This window comes from Gracilinanus agilis, chromosome 2 (genome assembly GCF_016433145.1).
Source record: "Gracilinanus agilis isolate LMUSP501 chromosome 2, AgileGrace, whole genome shotgun sequence".
NCBI lineage: Eukaryota > Metazoa > Chordata > Mammalia > Didelphimorphia > Didelphidae > Gracilinanus > Gracilinanus agilis.
The window spans coordinates 28,764,645-28,789,749 of NC_058131.1; the positions used below are offsets into that span (position 1 = coordinate 28,764,645).

General features: G+C 47.8%; 1 protein-coding gene across 1 annotated transcript in view; it reads left to right on the forward strand.

Moving 5' to 3' along the window:
• DYSF (dysferlin) overlaps positions 1-25,105 on the forward strand; it is a 194,055-nt gene that overhangs the window by 103,334 nt on the left and 65,616 nt on the right. Inside the window, exons 21-26 of the mRNA XM_044659284.1 lie at positions 3,443-3,536; positions 4,077-4,154; positions 19,303-19,484; positions 20,167-20,307; positions 20,682-20,711; positions 21,086-21,115. Coding sequence (XP_044515219.1) covers positions 3,443-3,536; positions 4,077-4,154; positions 19,303-19,484; positions 20,167-20,307; positions 20,682-20,711; positions 21,086-21,115 — 555 coding nt within the window. The remainder of the gene's footprint in view (positions 1-3,442; positions 3,537-4,076; positions 4,155-19,302; positions 19,485-20,166; positions 20,308-20,681; positions 20,712-21,085; positions 21,116-25,105) is intronic.

A 25,105-nucleotide genomic window follows, 5' to 3' on the forward strand; every position in this document is an offset into this window, starting at 1 on the left:
TGACTTGCCCAGAGTCACATAGCAAGGAAGTGTCTAAATCCAGATTTGAACCCAGGACCTCCCATTTCCAGGCCCGGATCTTTATCCACAGAGCCACCTTGCTTCCCTAACTCCAGGTAATCTTCAGGAGAGATCTATTAAACCCTCTTCTGGCTCCTTGGGGAAAATATGAGCCAAATAGACAACTTAGAAGAGAGAGAGGTTTCCTATGACCGAGTGCTGATGCTCACCCTCCTCAGCCTAGAATGGATCAGTAGGAAGGAGCCAAGTAGTTGGCAGTAAGAAAATATGGGGTTAGACGGGTAGATCCTGGACCTTCCAAAATCAGAACTTCATAATTCAGCTTCGCTATTGGTTTGAGTCAATGCTGTTCCATTCCTTTCATTCTTAGTCCCGTATTCAGCATGTATGAGGTGCTGGGCACTGGGCTCAAGGTCGAGGATACAGACACCACATAGAACCCAGCCTCTGCCTCCACAGAGGGTCTATTAATACCTGACCTAGATAAGTCAACCAAAGGTATTTGGAGAAGGAGAGGGAGATAGCAGCTGGGGGCAAGGGAACTAGAGAAAGCGCTCGATTCGGTGGGTGGTACAAGTCTGAGGATGTCGAGTGCAAGGCACTTTCCAGATGTGAATTACTGTAGGCAAGGGGCAGAAAGACACACCAGGCACCTTTTTTCTGGCCTCTGGCCTGGAGCCCCCCTCATGAAAAGTGGGGAAATCTGGGGGTTGGGGTTTGGAGGGCTGGTAGGGGAAGGGTGAAGCCTGAAAAAGCCAAACTCTGCCCCTTCCTTCTCTCTTCTGTACATTCGCTTGGGTCTGGCTGGCCAGCTGTATCCTCCCTCCATCTTCCTCTATACTCTGTTGCTCTTTAGTGCTCACAATTTTCCAGTATAGTGTCTTTGGACACTTTCCTCTCAGCCTCTGGTCCTCAGTTTCTTGAATTTTCTCTTGCATGCTTGGCCCTGCTCCTGTGCCTCTTACCTCTAGCTGTCTTTCTTTTCTGTCTCCTCTTGAGTCTGTCTGTCTACCTGAGCTGAGGATGGGAGGGAGACAGGATTGGGGGGAACTTGGTACCCCCATGATTGGATGTCCAATCTCTTCCAGGCCTCAGGGAGCCCTGGCAGCCTTGACTGGATCCCTCCCCTCTCCTCCCTCATTTTCTGCTTAGACAGAGGCAGCCCACACACCAGGACCACAGCGGGGAGCGGAGGGGAGGCCGGGCTAGGCCCGGCCAGGGAGTGCTGGCTTGGGTTGACCTGGCGTGCTCCGAAGGCAATTAGCCTGACAGATTTAGTGCTCCCGTCGGGATGCTGGTGGGGCCAGGCAGCCTCTAGCGCAGCCCTGGATTGGGCTAGGGTGGGACTGGCCTCCCTCTCCTTCCAAGGAGCGGGGAACAATTCTGTCAAACTTTTCACTGAACGGGACCTTGCACAATCTTCAGGATGGGGCATGTGCCATGAGTTGTTACCTCTGGGAGATTCTGCTCTGGAGACCCTTTCTTAACTCTGGGCTGAGCCCCTGAGCCTCACCAAGGCCTGGATCTCAGATTCTGATTCCGGGATCAGGAGGGCGTTGGACTACATCATCTCCAAGGTCTCTGCCAGCACTAACCTTCTATGACTTTCTAACTCCTGAACTGGGGCCTGGCCAGGTCAGAGTGAGTTAACTGTGGGCACAGAAGAAGGTGACTTTGGACCAGGGTTCCTTGCAGTCTCCCACCAGACCAGAAGATCCCTGAAAGAAGGGGCTGAACCTTCCACCTTAAGCCAGGACCTCCCTGAGGGCAAGTTCTTTGCCTTCCCTGGCAGAGCAGGGGTTCCTTAGCAGTAGGCACTGGATTTTCCTCAAGAGAGCTGGTGGCTCCTTGAAGACAAGACTTACATCCCCCTATTAAATTTGAAGTTCCCTGAGGGCAGTAGCTGGATCTTTCCACCATTCTAAGAGTCCTGAGAAGAGAGACTATATTACTTCCCAGTTGATTAGTTGCATCAATTTAACAAATCTTTATTGAGCATCTCCCATATGCTTGGTTCTCTGGAATAGAGAAGAAATGATTTTTCATCTCTGTCCTTGGGAAATTTCATATCTGGGGAGATGAGATTCCATGAAGCAGTGGACTTGTTGGGAGTCAGAGAAGAGAGAGGAGCCTATGGATTTGACTGGTGAGAGAAGGATTCTTGGAAGTGGGAATAAGGTTAGGCCTAGAAAGTTGAATAAAGTTTGGGCAGAAAGGAAGACTGATGGAAAAGCAAAAATCTAGAAGTAGGATCGTATGTATTCATGGTGTAGTTAGGGGACCTGCCTGCCTGAGGTGAGGAATTGATGTGAGTGGAGGGGGAGATGAGCTTGGAAAGGAGTTTGGATTGTGGGGGTCCTTTGATGCAAGACTGAAAAATTTGAATTTTCTTTTTATTGTAGATAATAGGGAGCTATTGAAGACTTTAGCATAGGGGAGTAGCACAATGAATAGAGTCATAGTCAGATATTAAAGCAGAATGAGACCTGGAGTAGTACTCGGGGAAGAATGTAAAGGCAATAGACTTGGAGTCAGGAGATTGAAGCAGAGAGGCCAATAGTTGGAAGGACCTCAGCAGTGTCTATTCTGGCCTTTATATTAAAGGAATTCTCACTCTAACCTGTCTGACATGTGCTCCTCTGGCCTCTGCTGAAAGACCTCGGAGGAACCGAAACCCATAACCTCTGGAGTGGCCCATTCCACGGTCAGACAGCTTTCATCTTTAGGAAGTTTTCCCTGATATTTGGCCTAAATTTGCCTGCTTCTGCCTTCTGGGACCAAAGAGAACAAGGCTGATTGTCCTCCACTTATTCAGCTCTCAAGCCTCCTCCCATTGCTCCCTTCCCCCTTCTTTTCATCTTCATGCTAAAGACCTCTAGTATTTTCAATGGATTCAAGTATGACATGGACTCAAGGCCTTTCGCCTTTCTTGTGTCCCTCTTTTGGATGCTTTTCAACTCATGAGTTTCTGTCTTAAATAGTGGTACCCAGTTCTGAACCCCAAACTCCAGAGGAGATTAGAGGAGGGCAGAGAACAGTGAGACAGATAGCTTCCTGTTCATGAAAACAGCTTCCTGTTCCCTCTTAATGCAACCCAAGATTGCATTAGCAATTTGGGTTCAAGTCACTTCCTTGCTGTGTGACCTTGGGCAAGTCACTTACTTGCCTTGACCTTGTTTTCCTCATCTATAAAATGCAGAGGTTATACTGGATGGAAGTCTCCAAGCAGGGATGTTGCAGGGGGGATTCTTGTTCAGTTGTGGTTTGGACAAGATGGTGTCAGAGGTCCCTTCCAGTTGAGAAATGGGAATTCTTCTATTTTCAGAGATGGATCCTGATGGACTTTGCCTCTGGGTGTTGGTCTGTCCCGGGGAGCCAGACGTAGAGCCTCACAGTGCCTTGTTTCTTTTCCCTCCCTTAGGGTGGCGTGGTAGATGACAAGAGTGAGGATTCCAAGTCCGTCTCTACCTTAAGCTTTGGAGTCAATAGACCTACAATCTCCTGCATCTTTGACTGTAAGTGACCTTGGGCCATGCATGTAGTGAAGGGAAGGGAAGGGAAGGGGGAGAGGCTCTGAAGGGAGCCCTTGTGTTTGTGGATCTGTCCGTATCAGGAAGGGGATGGATGTACCCTGAATTTTTGTGTCCTTCTAGGTGTGTGTGAATGGGAGCATCTCGGCGTATCTCTGTGTGTGTGCTTGTATGTCTTTCTTTTACTTGGATGAACATGCCTATGTCCTTCTGTTTGTGTATAGGAGTGTGGAGATGGAGGACCCTGTGTCTTCCTGTATGTGGTCGTACATATGCGGATGCACGAGTGTATGAATCTTTGTGTTAATAGTACCTGACCTTTTGTTACAAGCTATCCCAGAGGCATTCTGTCTCCCCTGGCCAGCTACGTCACCTCCCTTTATCAAGAGAAACCAGGATCCTAGAATATTAGAGACCTGGAAGGGCCCCTGGTTCCCACTTCCCACTTCCTAAGTCCTCTGAAATTCAGGCCAGCAGCCACACCCATGTGCTCACCCTAGTTTTCCTCTTTTCCCTTCCATGAAGATGGGAACCGCTATCATCTCCGCTGTTACATGTACCAGGCCCGAGACCTACTGGCCATGGATAAGGACAGCTTTTCTGGTAGGTACGGGATGCCTGGGGCCTACCTTGGGACTGAGCGGACAGGAACTGTGGGCAGAAAAGCCCGTCTGGGAGATGTCTTCTTGGAAAGCAAATGAGAGAGAAATCTGATGTGTTGGACTGCTTTCCTTAAGAGAGGTTCTAAGAAATCGGCTTTTTTTTTTTTTTGAGAGGAAACTAGAGATTTGTTTCTTTTACATCCAGCCTCATTTCTTTCTGAGCCTAGCCTAATCTTTGGAGTTGCATTTGGCCCAAAAGTTCGAAATTTTTGAGTATTTGTTTCTTTCTGGAGGTCAGAAGCTGGCGGGCCTTATCCTAGCCATCTTGGGGCTTGTGGGATATGGGGGTGGATAATAGGAACCCCTATTTCTTAGGATTGCTGGGAGATCAAATAAGAATGGAAGTAAAGGGCTTCCTAAACCCCCAAACATGCTGTACATGTGTTATATACATGGCACATGCATGCTATATGCATGTTTGCAATTAGCTGTTAGGTAATGGCTAAGATTGCATTGGTTTTCACTTCTGAACTTCTGGTACCAGTGAGGAATAGGACGTACCCAGGGCCTTGGAAACGGTAGGCACCAGCTTAATGCTAATTGAATGAGTGAACGAACCAACAGGACACACAAAGGCACTGAGTGCTTTGCGCATAGTAGGCGTTTAATATATGCTCATTGAATGAATATATGACTATACGACACATTCAGAAGTCATGGGCCAGTGCTACAGATGAATACAGTACAGAGTGGGTTTTTTAAAACATTTATTTGTCTATCTGTCCTGATTCCTTAGAGGAGTTGGTGACTTTGCATGAATGAGAAAGGGGGACGTTGTCACAGACAGGAAGAGAGAAGGGAAGAAGAGAGGGGAGCACTCAGTAGGGGCTCATCTGTAGCTTGCTTTTGTCTCGAGCCTCACTCAGAGAATCAGCATCCTTGGCTAGGGTTGGGGCTTTATCATAGAAGGCGATCAGGGTAGAAGGTACAGTGGCACAGGCTTCAGGAAGACAGGGTGGGGGACTCTGAGTATGCTGGTTGGAGAAAGTTTCACCCCAGCTGGAGGAAGTTCCTGGGAGCTGTTGGCTCTCGCCTGCCTGCCCTCCCTCCCCTGTCCCCGTGCTGAGCCATATTTCATCAGCCCGGGAACTGTCAGGCTGTGACTGATGATCCCATTAGCCCTCCGCTCTCTTGGCCCTGAGCACGCTCTCCAGCACCCTGGGCACATTTGGAGATTTATGAGCCGTCACCAGGGAGGTGCGTGCATGCGTGTGTGTGTGTGTGTGTGTGTGTGTGTGTGTGTGTGTGTGTGTGTGTGTGTGTTCATTCAAAGGAGGAAAGTAGCCAGGAGTCAGATGGAGTGTTGTGAGACTTATGGAGAAGTTGAGACCCAGCTTATCCTTCAAGACTCCAGAGAATCAGTTTGCTCTCTAGGCTGAGGCTGGGTTAAACCTTGACCAAGAAGTCAAAGTAGTTTGTTCCTTCCTCCCTCCATGAGCTAAAAGTTACTTCAGCCTGGCCATGGGGGAGGACCAGCAGGGCTAGCCTTAGACAGGAAAGAGAGACTCCTTGGGGAGCCAGGGAGAGGCTGCAAGTTAGACAGAGGGACCTGGTCTCTTGAGCTGGGTGCAACCAGGTCATCTTTCTCCTCTATCCCTTTTCTGTTTCCCATCTGAGAACTGAGTCTTCCTCATCCAAGGAAGGATGGAGCTTTTTTGATCTTTCACATTCCAGACCAGAAAAGGGGTTCTCTCTACCCTGGAGTATGGGGTTCTGCTCTGGGCATACTTTTTGGGAAAAATATTGGTAAGCTTGGGAATGTGCTGAAGGAGGCAAACAGTATGATGAAGGGACCCAACCAGATGAGGATTGGTGGAAAGAAGCCTGGAGAAGAGAAGACTCAGTGGGGGAACATGAAGACTGACACATGGAAGAGGGGAGTTGCTTTGTTCTGCCTGGCGACAGAGGAGAGAAGTAGGAGGAGAGTGGGAGGATTGGGGTGGGGTTGGGGGAATCACAGAGAGGCAAACTTAGACTTGAAGACAGGGAAAACAACAATCAGAGCTTTCCAAAAGTAGAAAGATCATGGAAAATGGGAGAGTTACCATAAGCCTGGAGATGGGGATGTGTCCTAACTTTCAAAAAAGGCCTTTTCAAATATATTTCTTTCTCTCTTCTACTATGTATGTGCAAATGTCCATTTTATATGGTGTTAAGTTTAGAATACAACAAAAATACTTGGGTTTAAAAAACCCAGGAGGGAAAAGAATAGAGCCTGCAAATTCTAGGCCAGTGAACTTGACTTCAAGTCATGGCAAAATTCTAGAACAAGTCATTAAAGAGAATGGTTGGTCAACATCTAGAAAGGGAAGCAGTGATTACAGAGACCCAGCAGGGCTTCATACTGAACAGGCCATGCCAGACTAACCTCATTTTCTTTTTGAACAGGACTACTAAAACAGGAGATGAGGGCAGTGCTGTAGAAGTGATCTACCTAAAACTTGCCTAGATTTTAGCAAAACTTTTGATATAACTCTTAGGGAAAAGATGGAGGGATATGAATTATATGGTTTTAGAACTGGTTGGATGGTCAGATTCAAAGAGTCAGTGATATTGGTTCATTTGTTTAGAATGCAGGAGGTATCTCTAGTGGAATCCACCAGGGAGCTGTGCCTGGTCCTAGGTGGCTTAATCTTTTTATTAATGATAATTAATAATTATATATTTATATTTAAATATTTAACACATGTTAAATATTTAATATATTATATATTTATACATTATAGATATAATAAGATTATAGAAAATATCCTTATTAGATTTGCAGATGACCTAGAGGTGAGAGGAACAGCTAACCCAGTGAATGAGAGCCAAGATCCGAGGGAATCTTGATAGGCTTAAGCATCTGGCTGAATCTAATAAGACGAAATTTATTATGGATAAATGATGTCTACTTTAATACAAAAAAAATCGGTATCACAAGTATAGGACAAAGGAGGCTTGGAGAAACAACATGTGTTCTGAAAAAGATCTGGGGATTTTAGTGGACAGCAAGCTCAGCTTGAGTCAGCAGTGGGATGTGGCAGACAAGAAAGCTAGTGGGATATTGGGCTTTCATAATAACAACAATAATATCCACATGAACAATAATAAGAGCTTTTAGAAATAAGGGATGGAATCCTTATAGTCTCTCCTTGTCAGAGTACAGTACCCAGTTCTGGGTGACGTGGTTTAAGAATAAGGATAAGAAGACTAAACAGTGCTCATTATCTGCCAGGCGCTCTGCTAAGTGCTTTATAATGATTATCTCACTTGATTCTTTCATCAATCCTGGGAGGTAGGTATCCCTGTTTTATACATGGGGAAATGGAGACGAACAAAGGTAAAATGATTTGCCCAGGGTCACACAGTTAGTAGATGCCCGAGGTTGGATTTGAATTCAGATCTTCCTGATTCTGGACCTGGTGCTTTACCTGTCCTTACTGAGGATATTGATGAGCTAAAGAGTGGCCAGAGGAGAGCAGCCACGATGACAAAGGACCTCCAAGTCTTATACCATAGGAATTTAGTGAAATTCTAAGTTATATGAAGATATGTTGGAGAAAGTGAGGATGGAGGGGGCAGGATAATTCTAGAAGGACTCTCATCCGGAAGAGGGCTCAGACTTGTCTGTTTGGCTTCCAGAGGGCTGAACCAAGGACAATGGGGGGAAATGAAAAAGAGGGCAATTTAGTCTGGATGTTGGCAGTGGGGCCGGCAGTGGTTCTCCCCTTCTTGTCCGTCTTTCAAAGAAGCAGAGGGACGAGTTGAGCACTTGTTGGGCGTGTCATAGTGGGGTTCCTTTCACGTATGGTTGGAGCAGATGGCCACCAAAGAGCCCTTCCATCTCTACAGCTACTGTTCTCAGATAATTCATCTGGGGGATGGCGAAGAGAGTCAGGGAAGGCTTCATGAAAGAGGGCCTCAAAGGCCAAACAGGATCCCAATAGGCAGAGATCAGAAAGGGTTTTCCAGGCCCAGTGAATGGTCTTCACAGATGCTCGAGAATGGAAGATGGCAGGAGGTGATCAGGGAGGAGCAGGAGGCGGTCTCAGGTGGGGGGAAGATAGAGGGGTTGTTGCTAAGGCTGGGGGAGGGCCATATAGTTGCCTTTTCTTCGTGCTCTTTGGGGGGATTGGCCTCCAAGGGCAAAATCATCCCGTGACTTTCCTTGAAATTCTCACTGTCCAGTGAGTGACCTACAGGGGGCTCCTCGAAGTGAGCCTCGAAGTTTGTTAAGAGTTGACAGGAAGGGCTGGGCAGGCGAGGCAGACTGTGGTCCAGGATTTACCGTGCATGACTTGTGACGTCGTTTTCTTGGCACCCGTAGGTGTATCCCCACGAGGCAGCTGCTGGTGCTCCTTTGCCCCCGGCTGATGGATGGAGGGTGATAAGGGTCGTGTCAGGAGGTCCGGAAGGGTCTCTCTGGCCCACGGTCTGCTTTCCCATAACCCCGACTCCACATTCCTTCCATTTTCTTTATCATTCTGAACATGCCGGCAGACGTTTGCCCTTTCTCTCCCCAGCTCTAAGCCTATGATCCAGTGATCCCATCCTCGCCCCAAACTGGTTTGTCGTCCACGAGGAAGGGAGAGACAGGAATGAGTGGCGGGGGGATGCCTCTGGGGGAGCGAGAGCGCAAGCAGCAGCTGCTGCCAGGACCCCTACCCAGGGCACCCGCCTCTCCCCATCCCGAGGCCACCTTTATTGTTATCGTTGTTCAGGCATTTCAGTCGTGTCGGACTCTTGTGGGGTTTTCTTGGCAAAGACACTAGAGTGGTTTGTCATTTATTTCTTTAGCTCATTTTACAGGTGAGGAAACTGAGGCTGACAGGGTGAAGGGACTTGCCTAGGGTCACACAGCTACTTTTAGAGCATAGAAAAGAAGGGCCCGCCTAGACCTCGTGATCTCTTCCCTCTCAGCCCTGCCGCTCACTCTGACCTCTCTTAAGCCCCGAGGATGTACTCTCTCCTTCTCAGGCTTGGTGTCTCCTCCTTGGCCGGACACTAAGCTGCGTGAGGCCGCGAATGGTGCCCCTTCTCTAAGCCTGGTGTCCCCTCTGGTGCCCGGCACGGTGCTCCCAGCACCTAGCAGGTGTTTCATCGACCTGAGATGAAGGAATTCCGAGCTGAGCACGGTGACAAGAGGGAGAGGGAGAAGCAGGGGAGACCTCCCTGTGCAGGGCAGCCGTGTAGCCCCGGGTGGGGGCTGAGAGCTTGTCTGACTTTCTCATCGTGCCGCTGTCCTTGTTTCCAGCTGGTCTGGGTGTTCCTGGGAGAGGACCGTGTGTGTGCCACGGGGCTGGCTGACAACGACTCTGTCACCCGTGGGATTTGGAATCAGTTTAAAGCCAATCTCTTTTTTTATAATTGGGTGCCCGGAGTGGGGAGGGAAGAGGAGAAGGAGACAATACGAAGCACGTAACTTGGGAAACTTATGAGCAAATTTATTATTGGAAAAAACCAAAACATATCTTGAGGTGAAAAAAAAATCATGTGCCCTGGGAGAAGCCGGGTGGCTCAGTGGATTGAGAGCCAGGTCTGGAGACAGGAGATCCTGCGTTCAAATCTGGCCTCTGACATTTCCTAGCTGTGTGACCCTGAGCAAGTCACTTAACCTCCATTGCCTAACTCTTACTGCTTTGCTGCCTTGGAACCAATACACAGTATTGGTTCTAAGACAGAAGAAAAGGGTTTAAAAAATAATAATCATGTGCTCATGAATAAGTCTCTTCCCCCTCTGGACCCCAGGCTCTTCCTCTATAAAATGACAGAGGTTGGACTTGATGACCTCTTAGACCCATTCCCATTCCAGACTGTGGTCCTGTGACCTGCTGAGCTTGCTCCCATTCCTCGGAGACCCTTCTGTCCAATTCTGTGGGACCCTGGCCGTCGGGTGCTGCAGGAGCCCCACAGGGAGGGGCGTTCTGCTGGCCAGAATGTTTGGGGTTTCAGTAAAAGAGGAAGGTGAACCCCGGGTGCTGCTGGGCTTTTGCCAGTAGGACTGGCGAGGCTGAGATGGACACGTAAGGAAGGAAAGTGGAGCCAGCTTCTCCTCCCCAACCTTCCGTGGATCCCGAATGGAATCTGTCTCCCTTTCCCCTTCCTGAGCAGCGTGAGCTTCTGGGTGCGAGTCAACCCGGCATCTGGGAGCCCAGGGAGACAGGTGTGGCCAGAGCAGAGCGCTGGGTGCCGGGGAGGGGATGGGTGGCCAGAGCCGGGCAGGGAATGGGTGGCCAGAGCAGAGTGCCGGGTGCCGGGCAGGGAGTGGGTGGCCGGAGCAGAGCGCCGGGTGCCGGGCAGGGGGTGGGTGACAAACCCTCCGAGGCCGCCTGGCTTTCCTCTTTTGGCTCAGGAGAAAAGAAACTGCAGGAAGCCGGTGACACTGAACGGGAGGAGGCGGGGAAGGCCAGGGGGAGACAGAAGGAACCCGAGCCCGAAGCCCGATCGGAGGAAACGTCACACTTTCCATTCTGCCCCCTTTTGCGCCCCCTCAAATAAATACTCCGTGAACTTTTGGGGGCTTTGCCAGGCAAACTTCCTCAGGGTTCCCTGTCGGGTGTGAATGAAAGAATTGATTGAGTGGCCGCTGGAAAAGAAAGCAGGGGCCAACTGGGGCAAAGCCATAAAACCTCGAGTGTTTATTTTTGCTCCCAAACACTAAATCAGGGCCGTTCCTCACCGCCCCACGAACACGTTCTGGGCTGGGCCGGCTGGGGCGGGGAGCAGGCCCAGGTGGGCTTTTCTGATGGAACCGAAGCTTCAGATGGGATGTTTTATTTTTGTAGCTTAGTGGGGAGGGCATGTCATAGGAGAGGGCTGGCATTTCCCGATCGCCCCTTTGGGGGAGTTCTCAGCCCTTGCATTGGGGGCGTGAAGGAGCCTATTTCAGATGGAGCCCCAAAATTGATCTGGGAAGCTTGCCTTGGGAGAAGCTCCGGGGTGTCCTCCTTCCCGTGGCCCGCCTTCTCCTCCTGGTACTCCGCGGCGAGCCGGAGAGCATCTCCTGCCAAAGCAAGGCCAATCAGCAGCCTGAGGGGGCTCGATGCCCCGCTGCCCCCCAGTCTCAAGCTTCCCATTTTTACAGAACCTCACTTTCCCCGGGAGGGTAGTCGCTGGGTAACGGAGTGTCTTGGACCAAGAGAAGGGGCTTTCGCCATTCCAATGCACTAAAATCAGGCGGAACTCCGTGTTTATCTGCTCTGGCCCATACTTCGGGGTGTTTTGGGCTTCGTGCAGCCTCCAACGCCTCTGATCTAGGCTCTGTCAGCCTCTCTCTGCACAAGAGTCCTATCTAAAGGATCTCATGCCTTTGCTTGAAGACCTCTTGCCATGGGGAGCTCATTACCTGCGAAGGCAGCTCAGTCCACGTTTGAACAGCTCTCGGTGTTTGGAAGTTTTTTTCTTCCTTTTAACTGAAATTCACGGCTCTGTACTTCTGCCCAGAGCACGCAGACCTGCCTTCTGGAGCTGGGACTTGTCAGATCATCCGTCAGCGGGAATGAGAGAGCCCCAAGTCAAGGTTATTCAGCCCCGCTTACTCTATTCCCCGCGGGCAGCCGAAGGGAGCAGCTGGGCCTCTGAGCCAAAAATAAATACTTCATTACATTCCCTTTAACTCAGAGGAGAGCTTCTGAACCCGAATGGAGAGAGGGCTGGTCTTGGGGAGAAGTCCTGAGTTCAGATCCTGCTATCACCTACTGGCTGTGGGATCCTGAGGAGATATCTTGGTCAATTCTTTTAGACTTTTTTTTTAACCCCTCACCTTCCTTTTTGGAATTAATACTGTGTACTGGTTCCAAAGCAGAAGAGCAATAAGGGCTAGACAATGGGGGTTAAGTGACTTGCCCAGGGTCACACAGCTAGGAAGTGTCTGAGGCTAGATTTGAACCCAGGACCTCCCATCTCTAGGCCTGACTCTCCATCCACTGAGCCACCCAGCTGCCCCCATTTCTTTCAGACTTTAAGTGATAGGCAAGTAGATGACCTGCATGAGACGAGGGAGTTTCCACATGGTTGAAAGTGCGAGTTCGGGCCAGGGATGGGCACAAACCAACCACTCAGGGAAGATGTGAGCTGGGGGTAAAGCAGGTCGGTGGGCTCTGACTGAACAGCAACCCGAGGGGGGGATGCTGTCTGCTAATAGCCGGTGCGGGGCAGGGAGACCCCCCTGGGCTTTCTCCGCTCTTTTCTTCCTCCTCTTCCTCATCCCTTCCACCCCTCTCAGCCCCCCTCCTTCCTCTTTGTCTTCTCCTTTCTCGCTTTTCTAAAAGAAATTAAAACAATAGTTTGCATTTCTCCGGGATATTAGATTATGGCGCTACAAAGGACATCCCTAAACCTCTCCTCCCACGCCTCGGTTTAACATTTGAGGAAACTGAGGCTCAGAGAGATTGTGTTCAGTGCCACACAGGTAATGAGTTCCTCGAACGGACTCCCCGACAACAATCCCACGTAAATATTCTCCCCATTTAACAGACAAGGACTCGGCGCTCATCCCGGTGCCCAGCACTTAGGACGGGCCCTTCCTGTGTATTTAGTGACCGACCCATTCGGAGACCCCGAGAGCCGCGGCTCCGTCCCCTTTGATTCTAGCCAGTATTTGAACCCAGGACTTTGCACCCCACCGCAGGAAGGCGAGGGCTTCTCTTCTGGATTCCCCTCCTCTTCCCCAGGCCCCCCCTCTTTCCTCCAGCAGGAGGGGGAAGAGAGAGCCTATAGGATGGGGGAAATCCCAGGCCAGCATGAACAATAGGGCAGTGTCTGCTCCCCACAATGCCTTTGTTGTGTGTGTGTGTGTGTGTCCGTGTGTCTCCCCCTCCCTCGGGGCAGGCGTGCGTGTGCGTGTGCGTGTCAGAGAAAGAAGGGGAGCTTGTTTAAGGAGGGCTCCCCAAGCGCTCAGCTCCTCGCCGGGGCCCACGGGGCAGCTGGAGGGGAGTCAGGCCCGGGTGGAGAGGGGGGTCCAACAGCAACCTGGCCCCCGTTACAATGCCCAATTGTGGTCTTTGTGGAGACGCTGGCGGGGCTGGGGGCCTCCCGCTTATAAAAATAAAGCATCGGGGAAGCAGGGGGGCAGGAACAAAAGAGGCTTTTTGGAGGGGCGGCCGCTAATAGACTGCGGCTCTGTTTATCCCACTGTGGGCTCCCTTCCCTTCCTGGAATCGGGGAGAGGCTCTCTGCCGAGCATGGAGCTGATGATATCACGGCCAGACGGGCCTTCATTAGATGGCAGACGCCGCTGGGCCGGGCCAGGGGGGCCAGGGAAGGGCCTTGGTCCAGCTCCTGCCCCGGCCCCGGCTGGGGCTCCCCGCCGTGGGGGTCTGTGCGGCCCTTTGTGGCAGATGGGGGGCTGTGTGGGCCTGGGTGTGTCCAGATGCCAAGGGGGTCGGCTCTGGTCTCACCTTGGGGAGAATCGATCCTGCCTTCCCCCCATGAGATGAGCCAGGGATTCCCGCTGCTGCTTTGAATTCCATTTCTTCCAGGAAGTCTTCCAGGGATAGATGATCAATACAGAGAGACGGGTACTTAGATAAAGACATAGGCAGGCCGCTGGGTGGCATAGTGGATAGAGTAAGGAATTCGGAGTCGGGAAGATCTGAGTTCAAATCCTGCCTCAAACATGTCCCATCTGTGTGACCCTAAGCTAGTCACTTCTCTCTCTACTCATCTACAATTCCTCATCTACAAGGAAATATCTATAAGGATATCATCTATAAGGATAATAATAGCACCTCCCTCTCAGGGTTGTTGTGAGGATCCAGTGAATTAATATTGGGTTTGTGTGACTTAAATTTTTTTTAATATTTTATTATATGTAAAAATAATTTAAACTTTTTTTCAATTTTGAGTTCTAATTTCTCTCCCTCCCCCTCTCATTGAGAAGGCAAGCAATTATAGGTTATACATGTGTTGTTATGCAAGACATATTTCCATATTAGTCATGTTGTGAAAGAAAATACAGACAAAAAAAGAAAGTAAAAAAAACAAAGTTTTCTTTGATCTGCATTCAGATTTTTTTTTGGTTCTTTCTCTGGAGGTCGATGGCAATTTTCATCATGAGTCCTTTGGAATTATCTTGAATTATTACTGAGAATAACTAAATCATTCTCAGTTGATCACTGTACAATATTGCTATGACTGTGTACGATGTTCTCCTGGTTCTGCTCACTTTAGTTTGCTTCAGTTCATACAAGTCTTTCCAGGTTTTTCTGAATCCATCCTCCATTGCAATCCTATGCCACAACTTGTTCACCCATTCCCTAATCGGTAGACATCCCCTTGATTTCTAATTTCCCTGCCACCACAAAAAAAGCTGCTCTAAATATTTTTTGTACAAATATGCCCTCTCCCCTTTTCTTTGATCTCTTTGGAATACACGCCTAGTACTGTTATTGCTGGGTCATGGGGTATGCACAATTTTATACCCTTTCGGCATGGTTCCAAATTATTCTCCAGAATGGCTGGATTAGTTCATAATTCCACCAACTGTGCATTAGTGTCTTCGTTTTCCTGCAGCCCCTCCAGCAGTTGTCATTCTCTTTTTCTTGTTAGATCAGCCAGTCTGATAGGTGTGAGAGGTATCTCAGAGTTGTTTTAATTTGTATTTCTCTAATTGTGTTTTAGAGCATTTTCTCATATGACTAGATCTTGTTTCTTCTGAAAACTGCCTCTTCATATCCTTTGATCATTTATTAATTGGGGAATGACTTATATTCTTGTAAATTTGACTCAGTTTTCCATATATTTGAGAAATGAGGTCTTTATCAGGGAAACTTGTAATTTTTTTCATAGTTATGATTACTGAGTATTTACCTTTATCCTATCTTCCACATTTATCTTTCTCTCTTTTTCTCCTCTTACTCTGTCCCTCCTCAAAAGTGTTTTGCTTCTGACCACTACCTCCTTCAATTAGCTCTCCAATTTATTAGCCATCTCCCTCCACCCCCATCCCCTTCTCCTCCTACTTCCCTATAGGGTAAGATAAAACTCTATACCCAACAGAGTGTGCATGTTATCTTCTCTTTGAGCCAGTTTTTATAAGAGTAAAGTTCAAACATTATCTACACCCCCCACCTTCCCCTCCACTGTAAAAGCTCTTTCATGTGAAAGAATGTATCCTATTCTCTCTCCCTTCCCCTAGTGCATCCCTCCTTCTTACCCCTTAATTTCACTTTTTTGATATATATTATCCTATCATAGACAACTCATACCCATCCTCACTGTCTTTGTGTATAAACTTTCTAACTGGCCTAATAACAATACAGTTCTTAGGAATTACAAGTATAATTTTCCCATGCAGGCATATAAACACTTTAACCTTATTAACTCCTTTATAATTTCTCTTTCTTGTTTACCTTTTTATGAGTTTTGTATTTGAAAGTCAGAATTTCTATTCAGCTCTTGTATTTTCATCAGGAATGCTTGAAAGTTCTCTATTTCATTAAATATACTCCACCACCCTACCACCCTCAGAAAAATTATACTGTTTTGTTGAGTATGTGATTCTTGGTTGTAATCCTAGCTCTTTTGCCTTGTGGAATATCATTTCTAAGCCTTTTGACCTTTAATGTAGAAGCTCTAAATCTTGGGTTATCCTGTTTGTTGCTCAACAATATTTAAATTATTTCTTTCTTGCTGCTCACAATATTTTCTCTTTGACCTAGGAACTCTAGAATTTGGTTGTAATATTCCTGGGAGTTTTCAGTTTTGGATTTTTCTCAGGAGGAGATTGGTAGATTATTTCAATTTCTATTTTACTTCTGGTTCTAGGATGTCAGGGCAATTTTGCTTGATATTTTCTTGAAATATGTTTAGGCCCCCTTTTAAAAATCTTGGCTTTCAGGTAGTCCAATGATTCTTAAATTATCTCTCCATGATCTATTTCCCAGGTCACTTGTTTTACCAATGGAATATTTCATAATTTCTTCAGTTTTTTTTCACTCTTTTGATTTAATTCTATTGTTTCTTGATGTCACATGGAGTTGTTATCTTCCATTTTCCCAATTCTAATTTTTAAGTAATTCTTTTCTTCAGTGAGATTTTGTATCTCCCTCCTTTTCCATTTGGCCAATCTTACTTTTTATAGGAGTTTTCTTCATTGGATTTTTGTGCCTCTTTTGCCATTTGATCTACTCTGTTTTTTTTAGAGTTTTTTTAGAGTTTTTCCAGGAATTCTTTTTGGACCTGAGACCAATTCACCTTTTTCTTTGAGGCTTTGAATGTAGCGGTTATGTCTTCTTCTGAGTTTATGTCTTGGTTTTCCCAGGAATTGTAGTAGATTTTTAATGATCAGGTTATTTTGGTTGTTATTTGCTTATCTTTCTATCCTATTTCTTGACTTTTCACTTTTTGTTAAAGTTGGGATCTGCTGTTGGGGTGGAGGGACTCTGTCCTAAGCATCAAGATTTTCATGCTGCTGTTTTCAGAACTAGTTCTGGGAGTCTGCAAGTTTTCAGTTCATCCAAGGTAGTATAATCCAAGGAGAGGTTTGGTCAGTGTTCTGGCCTGTGCTGTGGTCTGTGAGTGACCAGGGTCCCCATTTCTCCTAGTGCTCCTCCTCCTCCTAGTACTGAAACAAATGCAACAGATTCCTATACCCAGTGCTAACAAAGGTTTCCCTTAATGTTCTTCTGACCTGATGATCTCCTTATTGTCTTTGACTTGAGAGTTCCAGATTCATCCCTTCCACCCACGGGCCAGCTGTGGAATATGAGTGTGACCTGTGCTGGACTGTGCTCCACTTTCACCCCAGTGAGAAAGACCTTTCTTATCAACTTATTATGTTGTCTTGGGTTGGAAAATTATTTCACCCCATCCTGTTGCTGGTTCTGTCACTTCAGAATTTGTTTTAAGGTGTATTTAAAGTTGTATGCAGGTAAATTTTAGAGAGCTCTGGCAAGCCCCTGCCTTTCTTAATTCTACCATCTTGGTTCAGCCTTACATTTTATGAACCTTAAAGCCCTATACCAATGCTAGTGATTATTATTATAGGTATTATACACTCACATTGTGCCAAATGCTGAGATAGGAATATAAACAAAAAAGATAATCTGCCCTTAAGGAGATTACATCCTAATGGAGGAAGACAATATGGAAAGGGGAACAGGAGAGTGTATTTGAGATGAGGAAAGAAATGTTTGTATTATTCCTTTGCTTATCTGAATGACCTGAGTTAAAATACTGCCATAGACACTCATTAGCTGTGTGACTGTGGGCAAGTCACTTAACCTATGACTGCCTCAATTTCTGCATCTGTAAAATGGGGAAACAAGCATCTACCTCACAAGGTTGTTATGAGTATGAAATGAGATAATATTTCCAAGTGCTTTATAAATCTGAGTACAATATAAATACTAATGATTATTATTTGTGTTGGAGGATGCCTTCTTGGCTATGTCTAAGGTTGTGGGCTTCTCTTATCTTCTTGGGTCTGTCCCTATGAGGCTAAGCCAAGGGCCAAAATGTCAGGATGCTGGGAGCTTCACCCAGCCCAACCCCCTCATTTTATAGATGAGGACAATGAGGCCCAGAGAAGCTAAGCAGCTTCTCCAGAGTGACCCAGGTAGTTAGTAAACAGAGCCAGGTCTGGAGCTCAGGTCCTTTTTCTACAAGGCCAAGTCCTTTTCTTTATTTTCTGATCTCTACTTAGAAGACCTAATCACTACCACTACCCACATTATGTGAGAAAGAACCAACAGGGGCAAGTTACCTCTTGAATCAATCCCATCTACCTTTTACAGAACATGCCTAATTTCCCCAAACAGAAATTCAAGGCTATTTTCACCTCAAATCTTGTTTTCTCTCTCAACTCTTCCTAGGCACTCCTAAGTAAGGAAGTCATTTCCTTTTCTGTCCTCTAAAGTCCATCTCCTAACTTCTAATTATTCCTTACTGGCCTCAAATATGCCTCTGCTTTTCATCAAGTACCTTTCAGACTCTTGCCCCTGGAGTCCTACTATGCTACCACCCTACTTTCTCTCTGCTGGAGTCAGTGGGCTTGAGATACATTTACTAAGTGCTCTTCAAGAATAACATAACATCTTGTACCCCACCATGTACTCTTTGATCCAATGATATTGGTTTCCTGGATATTCATTAAACAAGGCACCCCATTTCCCAGTTTGGGGTATTTCTTCTGACTGTCCCTCAGTGCCAAGAATGGATTATCTCCTCTTCTGTGCCTCTTGGCTTCCTTTGACTCAACTAAAATTCCACCTTCTACAAGAAGAAGCCCTTCCCCATCCCTCCTTCTGTTGGTTATTTCCAGTTTATATCATATATATCCTGTTGGTTTAGAGCTGCTTGCATGGCTGTCTCCTCCATTAGACTAGGAACTCCTTGAGGGCAGGACTATCTTTTACTTTTACTTTTCCCCCAACACTTAAAGCAGTGCCAGGCACATAGTAGGTGTTTAATAAATGCATGTTGTAGGAGCCAACCTGGACCTTGATGCTTTGTATCGATATCCCCAGACAGAACAATGACCAGAAATTCTTGGGTGTTAGATAAATTTAGTTGAGCAAATTTGGCGGTGAGGGGTACAGAGCACACAATTTGTCCTGGATTAGTGCAGAATAGTGGTGACATGGTGGTCTGCCTCCCAGAGAGGACTTAAGAATTCTCCTCCCCTAGGAGGAGAAGGGGCAGGAGAGATCATAGGTAGTGGCTGATAGTAGTGGAGATTATGCCCAGGAAATAGATGCCATGGTAATAGGATCTTGGGGGCAGCTTCCTGGTGGAACATGGCATCCCTAGTTCTGGCACTGCCCTTGAATCTTGTCTGTATCACACCAGCTACTTCCAAGGACCAGAATCAGAGTCCTCTTCCCTATTCAGAGCTGAACTCCCTGCTGGACCTCCATTGAGTTCTGCTTTCCAAGGATGCCTTGAGTCCTCTCTTCATTTGTAGGGATGCTTGGCCAGTTCTGAGCCCAATGACCTGGCTCAAGTGACCAATCCAACTCGCTTCCCCAAGTTCTCTTTAATGAGTCTTAGCAGGACAGGTTTACAAAGGAAAACTACCTTATTGGTCGAATCATTCCCACCATCACTCAGAGGTCTGCTTTCTCACAATGTTGTCCTCTCTCTCCTTCTTCACTTGCTTGACACAGATCCGTACGCCATCGTTTCCTTCCTCCACCAAAGCCAGAAGACGGTGGTGGTGAAGAATACACTGAATCCCACCTGGGACCAGACGCTCATCTTCTACGAGATTGAGATTTTTGGGGACCCCGAGACTGTGTCAGAGAACCCCCCCAGTATTGTGGTGGAATTGTATGACCATGATACCTATGTAAGTCTATCTGCCTTCTTGTTCACCTGCTCCCTCTGGCTCTTCCCTCTCTTCTCCTCCACCCTCCAAGAGTCATAAGAAGTCCTTATGATTAGGAAGGAGACAGTCTGAGGCAGTAGCTAGGGCACTGGACTTAGAGTCAGGAGAACCTGGTTTTGAATCCTTCCTTAATTCACCTTACCTCTTTGCCTTTTCTCATCTGTAAAATGGGGGTAATAATAGCAGCTATCTCCTAGGATCGTCGTGGTGAGGATAAAATATTTGTCATTTCTGTGCATATCTTCTATTTATTCCACCTGAGGGATAGAGCACCAAGTCTGGAGTCAGGAAGGCCTGAGTTTAAATCCTGCCTCAGACACGTAATAGATGTGTGATCCTGGGCAAGTCACTTAACCTTGTTTGCCTCAGTTCCTAATCTATAAAATGAGCTGGAGAAGGAAATAGCAAACCGCTCTAGTATCTCTGCCAAGAAAACCCCAAATGGGGTCACAGAGAATCAGACATGACTGAAATGACTAAACATAAACAACTCCTTCAGTGACAGTTTTTGACCATGTATGCAACATTCTGCCCCCAAAGTTCCCCACCTCGGTGCTGAGAGGAGGCAGATTTGTTTCTCTCTCTGTTCTCTGGGATCCCTGCTGGCTTTTCAGTGAAGCTGGATCCCCCATGTTTCTTGCAGGGTGCCGATGAGTATCTGGGGCGCTGCATCTGTCGGCCGAGTCTGAATCAGGCACCGAGGCTGACGTGGTTCCCCATTTTGAGGGGAAGCCGGGCTGCTGGGGAGCTGCTTGCAGCCTTTGAACTCATCCAGAGGGAGAAGGTGAGGCACTCCCCAAGGAAGGGCCCAGGTCATGGCTCCTTCTCCCTGCTACCAAGTTGCCTGGGTCTGTCCCTAGGGGCCCTCTGTTAGCCTTAAGTCATGGTTGGTTCCTTTCACTTGAAAGAGGAACTATGGGAGAGGGACCATTGCTCCATTTGAGGGGAACCATGGCGGGTCTTATTAGGGAAGGCTTCTGGGAGGAGGCGTATCCTGAGGAGCTTTTCAAAGAAGATCAGGTAAGTAACTCAGCAGGGAGAAGTTTTATGGGGAGGTTGCAGGAAGGATTTCACTGGAGGGGAAAAATTGGGAGAAGCCTCTCAGAGTCCTTATGTATAAGTGAATAGGAATGAAAATGTTTCCTTCTTTCCCCCCAGCCGGCGGTCCATCACATCCCGGGTTTCGAGGTAGGCACTGTTCTTCCACTTTCCAAAAAAACTGAGCAGAATGTCAACATTTTTTGCTTACATGCAATTGAGAAGAAAACATAGTTAAAAAAAGAAAGAGGGGGCAGCTGGGTAGCTCAGTGGATGGAGAGTCAGGCCTAGAGACGGGAGGTCCTGGGTTCAAATCCGGCCTCAGACACTTCCCAGCTGGGTGACCCTGGGCAAGTCACTTGACCCCCATGGCCCACCCTGACCACTCTTCCACCTAGGAGCCAATACACAGAAGTTAAGGGTTTAAGAAAAATGAAGGGATTATTTTTTTTCTTGATTCTCTCTTTCTTCTCCTCCTGAAAATCAACTTATTCAAATGGAATAAACCAACTGATACGCTCCAGCCGAATGAGCTCTCCAGAGTTGTGGATGAGGTGAGTTGGACCACTCTGGGTGAGGTACCTGCCTCCCCGGGAGCTGGGGTTGGAGGGGCTTGGACAGTGCATGCCATATGATTAACCTGGGCTTTGTGGTGTTGGAAAGACAAGAGAAGGGGCAGTGAGAGCCCCTTCCCTCAAGGAACTCCCACGTGAAAGCAGAAAACTGCAGGATGGCATAAAACCAACCACCAACTTGTGTGGCTCTCACTTATCGAAGTTGGGGGGGGGTCAGCGTGGCCAGGAACAGCTTCCTGGAGGGAATGCCAATGGCTCTCCCCCTGCCAGTGATGAGGAGGATGCAGGGGGGATGTGGAAGGCACAGAGAATGGAGAGAGACAAGGCTGGAGGGAGCAGAGGGAAGGCGGGGTGAGAAGAGACAGGGCTGGGGAGATCCGGAGAATTTCTTTTGCTCAAAAGAAAGGTCATCCTTTCAGTTGGCCAACAGGCAGTCGTTAAGCGATGACATGGGCCAAGCAATGGCCTAGAAGGAGGAGAGAATGGACGCAGGGAGACCAGTCTCAAGTCCAGACACAGTAGCCAAGAGTGAGGCGAGGGAAGTCTGAAAGAGAGGGTAGAGGCAGGGATGGCAAGACTGGCCAACAGAGCGGGGACGGGGGACGAGTGCCAGGGAGGAGCCGAGGCTGGGAGCCGAGGGACGGCCAGCATGGCCGTGTCCGGGAAGGGAACAGGGAAGGTGAAATGAGTTGGGAGGTTTGTGGGGAAGATAATGAGCTCAGTCTGGGTACGTTGAGTTTGAGACGTTGGCCCCAAGGCAGCTGGTTGTGCGTGACTGGGGCATCGATCATGTTGTGGATGTTATGTTCAGTTTTGGACACCACATTTGAGGAGAGAAAATGATAAATTGGAGTGTCCAGAGAAGGCAAATAGGATGGTTAAAGGCCCCGGGAGCCTTTCTAAGGAACTGTGAATATTTAGCCTGGAGAAGAAAAGCCATAATGGCCGTCTTTGAGTGCTAGAAGGGCAGTCATGGTGGAGAGGGTTGGATTAATTCCGCTTGTCCTTAGAGCGAACAACTAGGAATATTCGGTGAGGGTTGCAGAGATTTAGGCTTGACATAAAGAGAAACTTCCAGGGGCAGATGGGTGGCTCAGTGGATTGAAAGAGTCAGGCCCAGACATGGTAGGTCCTGGGTTCAAATCTAATCTCAGACACTTCCTAGCTGTGTGACCCTGGGCAAGTCACTTAACCCCCATTACCTAGCCCTGACCACTCTTCTGCTTTGGAAGCAATATTTAGTATTGATTCTAAGATAGAAGGTAAGCGTTAAAAAAGTGGATTCAATCAATGATTCAGTTACTATTCAGTTCAATGAATCAGACAAACATTTATTAAATAGTTTCCATATGCCAGGCATTGCTAAGTGCTGGGGATACAAAGGCAGATGAGAAGGGTCTCCGCTCTCCAAGAATTTACTTCCAACGGGAACATATCGGGAGGATCCATACTGCTAGTCTCTTGGGATCTCTCTGGACCGATTCGGGGGCTAAATGTTTGGGGGAGACACATTGCCTGCTCTGGACACACTCACTTTTTGTTCTGTACCATTAGAGGATTTCTGGGGCACTTTAATAGTATCTGATGTCTTCTCCCCTCTCCAATCCATCCTCCACATGACCAACTAAACGATCTTCCCAAAGTCTGACCACATTGCCCTGCCCAGTGCCTGCCTCTAGGCCCCAGGCCAGACTCTCTCTTGGTCCAGCATTGAAGGCCCTCCCCAATCTGATTTCCTTCTGCCTTTGGGGCTTTATTTCATGTTTCTCTCTTCCATCGGTCTATGTTCCAGTTACGCCGTTTCCCAAATTCTTCTCCGGGTCACCCCCCATCTTGGAATATAACTGCAAGGAATAAAGGGGAGGAAATTAGATTTGGAATGAGAGGATCTGGGTTCAAATCTTGACTTTGCCACTCACCTGATTGACCTTGGGTAGGCCAGGAGAGAGAAGGAGCTTCTCTGGCCCTCAGTTCAACAATCTGTTAAACAAAGGGATTGGCCTAGATGACCTCTAAGGTCTCTTTGGGCTTTAAAGCTCTTATCCTCTACTCTGCTTTTCAGACCCCACTTCCTTTCCTCGGGCCTCAGTTTCCTTATCTGTAAGTTGAAGAGGTTGGACTTGGTGACCTCTCAGGTCCCTTTTAGGCCTAGAGAGGATGAGATTCACCCAAGATCCCACAGATGTCAAAGTCAAGATTTGAGCTTGACTGTAAATTCAGCCACTTGTCCCCCTTCACTGGGGAGGGGTTCAGCCAACCTCAAAGGTCCCTTAAGTTTTAAACATGAAACAATTCTTATTCTTTCCTTCTGTCCCACTTCTGGCTGGGCTTCCTTTCTTTTTCTTCTATCCCTTCCTGTCCTGATTCTTCTTTGTTCAGAAAACAAAAGCAGGGAGCCTCAGCCAGAGGGAATAGACTCCAAAAAGCTTCAGTTTGGGATTTCCTGAGGCCCCTGTGTGTGCTGGGAAGGGGAGAAGGAGGCCCCTTGCGCCTATTGCAAGGCTTGGAAAGGGAGGTGGCCCTGCCGTGGGGGCTCCTTTTGTGGGGAGGGCAAGAAAGGAAGAGGTGGAATGTGAAGCCAGGCATTCTGGGCTAAGGTCTGCTCTCCTGGGTCCAGCTTCTGTTGGAGGGTGGGGAAGAGCAGCATTCCCTTTTTGGTTCCACCCTAAGGGACTTCTCTGGTGGCGGGAACCAAGCCCCACTGGAGTGTCTCTACTTCTCCCTCTGCGTGCCAAGGGAAGGGGGAGGGGGCGGGGTCCAGATGCTAACCCAGATCCACTGGGGATTTGTCTTCTCTAAGTCAGGAATGGGAAAGAACGTTGGTCTTCAGGAAATTTGCCAGGAGCTGCCTACCTGTCTCCCCGCTCCACAAGAAAGTTGGGCAATTTATTTTCGAAATTCCGAAATCCTGCCTCCCCCTGCCCCAGCCCCATCCTTCCCCCTTCCCTGTCCCCAACCCTGGATTTAATTTAAAACATTGTTTTTGCTGGGAAGTGTAATTAGAGCAACATGCTATTCCTAATGAGCTCTCAGAGCACGATGGGGACAGACAATGGAGGTCTCCAGGCTCCCTTGTTCAGACAAGGGACTGTCTGCTCTGGCGGTGGCCAATGTGGGGAGCTCCTTGAGAAGGCACCTCTGGCCATCTGGCCTGCCGAGAGGCAGTCTGAGGCCATGGACAAAGAGCCGAAGTCAGAGTTAGAACACTTGGGTTTAAATCTTGCTTTCTTTACTTTCCACGCAGGCGGTGTCAGGGCAGTTGCTTACCCTCAGTTTCCTCCTATGTAAAATGAGAGGGGTAGAAGAAAATGGTCTCTTGGATTCCTTCTAGCTCTAGATCTCTGACTCGTCTCTTGGTGCCTCAGTTTCCTCATCTAGGAAATGAGGATATTAGGCCAGATGGCCTTGGAAGTCCGTTCCGACTGCAGACCTGTGAGAGCTGATTGATTATTAAACTTCAGCCTAAGCACTTAAACCTCAGAAATTGGCAAACTGCAAATCAGGGATTGGTTTGTTATTTTGTTGGTTGTCTAGACTTAGAAAAGTGACGGGAAAAATGTTAATAGTCAAGATGAAACTTAAAAGCGGGTCACACCTACTTACTGCCTCTCCAAGAACATTACAATATTGTTAAATGTTAAACATTTACCAGCACATCCCCTGTTCTTGATCTGGGATCTTGCCTTGTTGGACCAACCAATACATCCCCTGTTCTTGATCTCAATCTGGGATCTCACTTTGTTGGACCAACCAATACATCCCCTGTTCTTGACCTGGGATCTTACCTTGTTGGACCAACCAATACATCCCCTGTTCTTGATCTGGGGTCTTGCCTTGTTGGACCAACCAATACATCCCCTGTTCTTGATCTCAATCTGGGATCTCACTTTGTTGAAGCAACCAATACATCCCCTGTTCTTGACCTGGCATCTTACCTTGTTGGACCAACCAATACATCCCCTGTTCTTG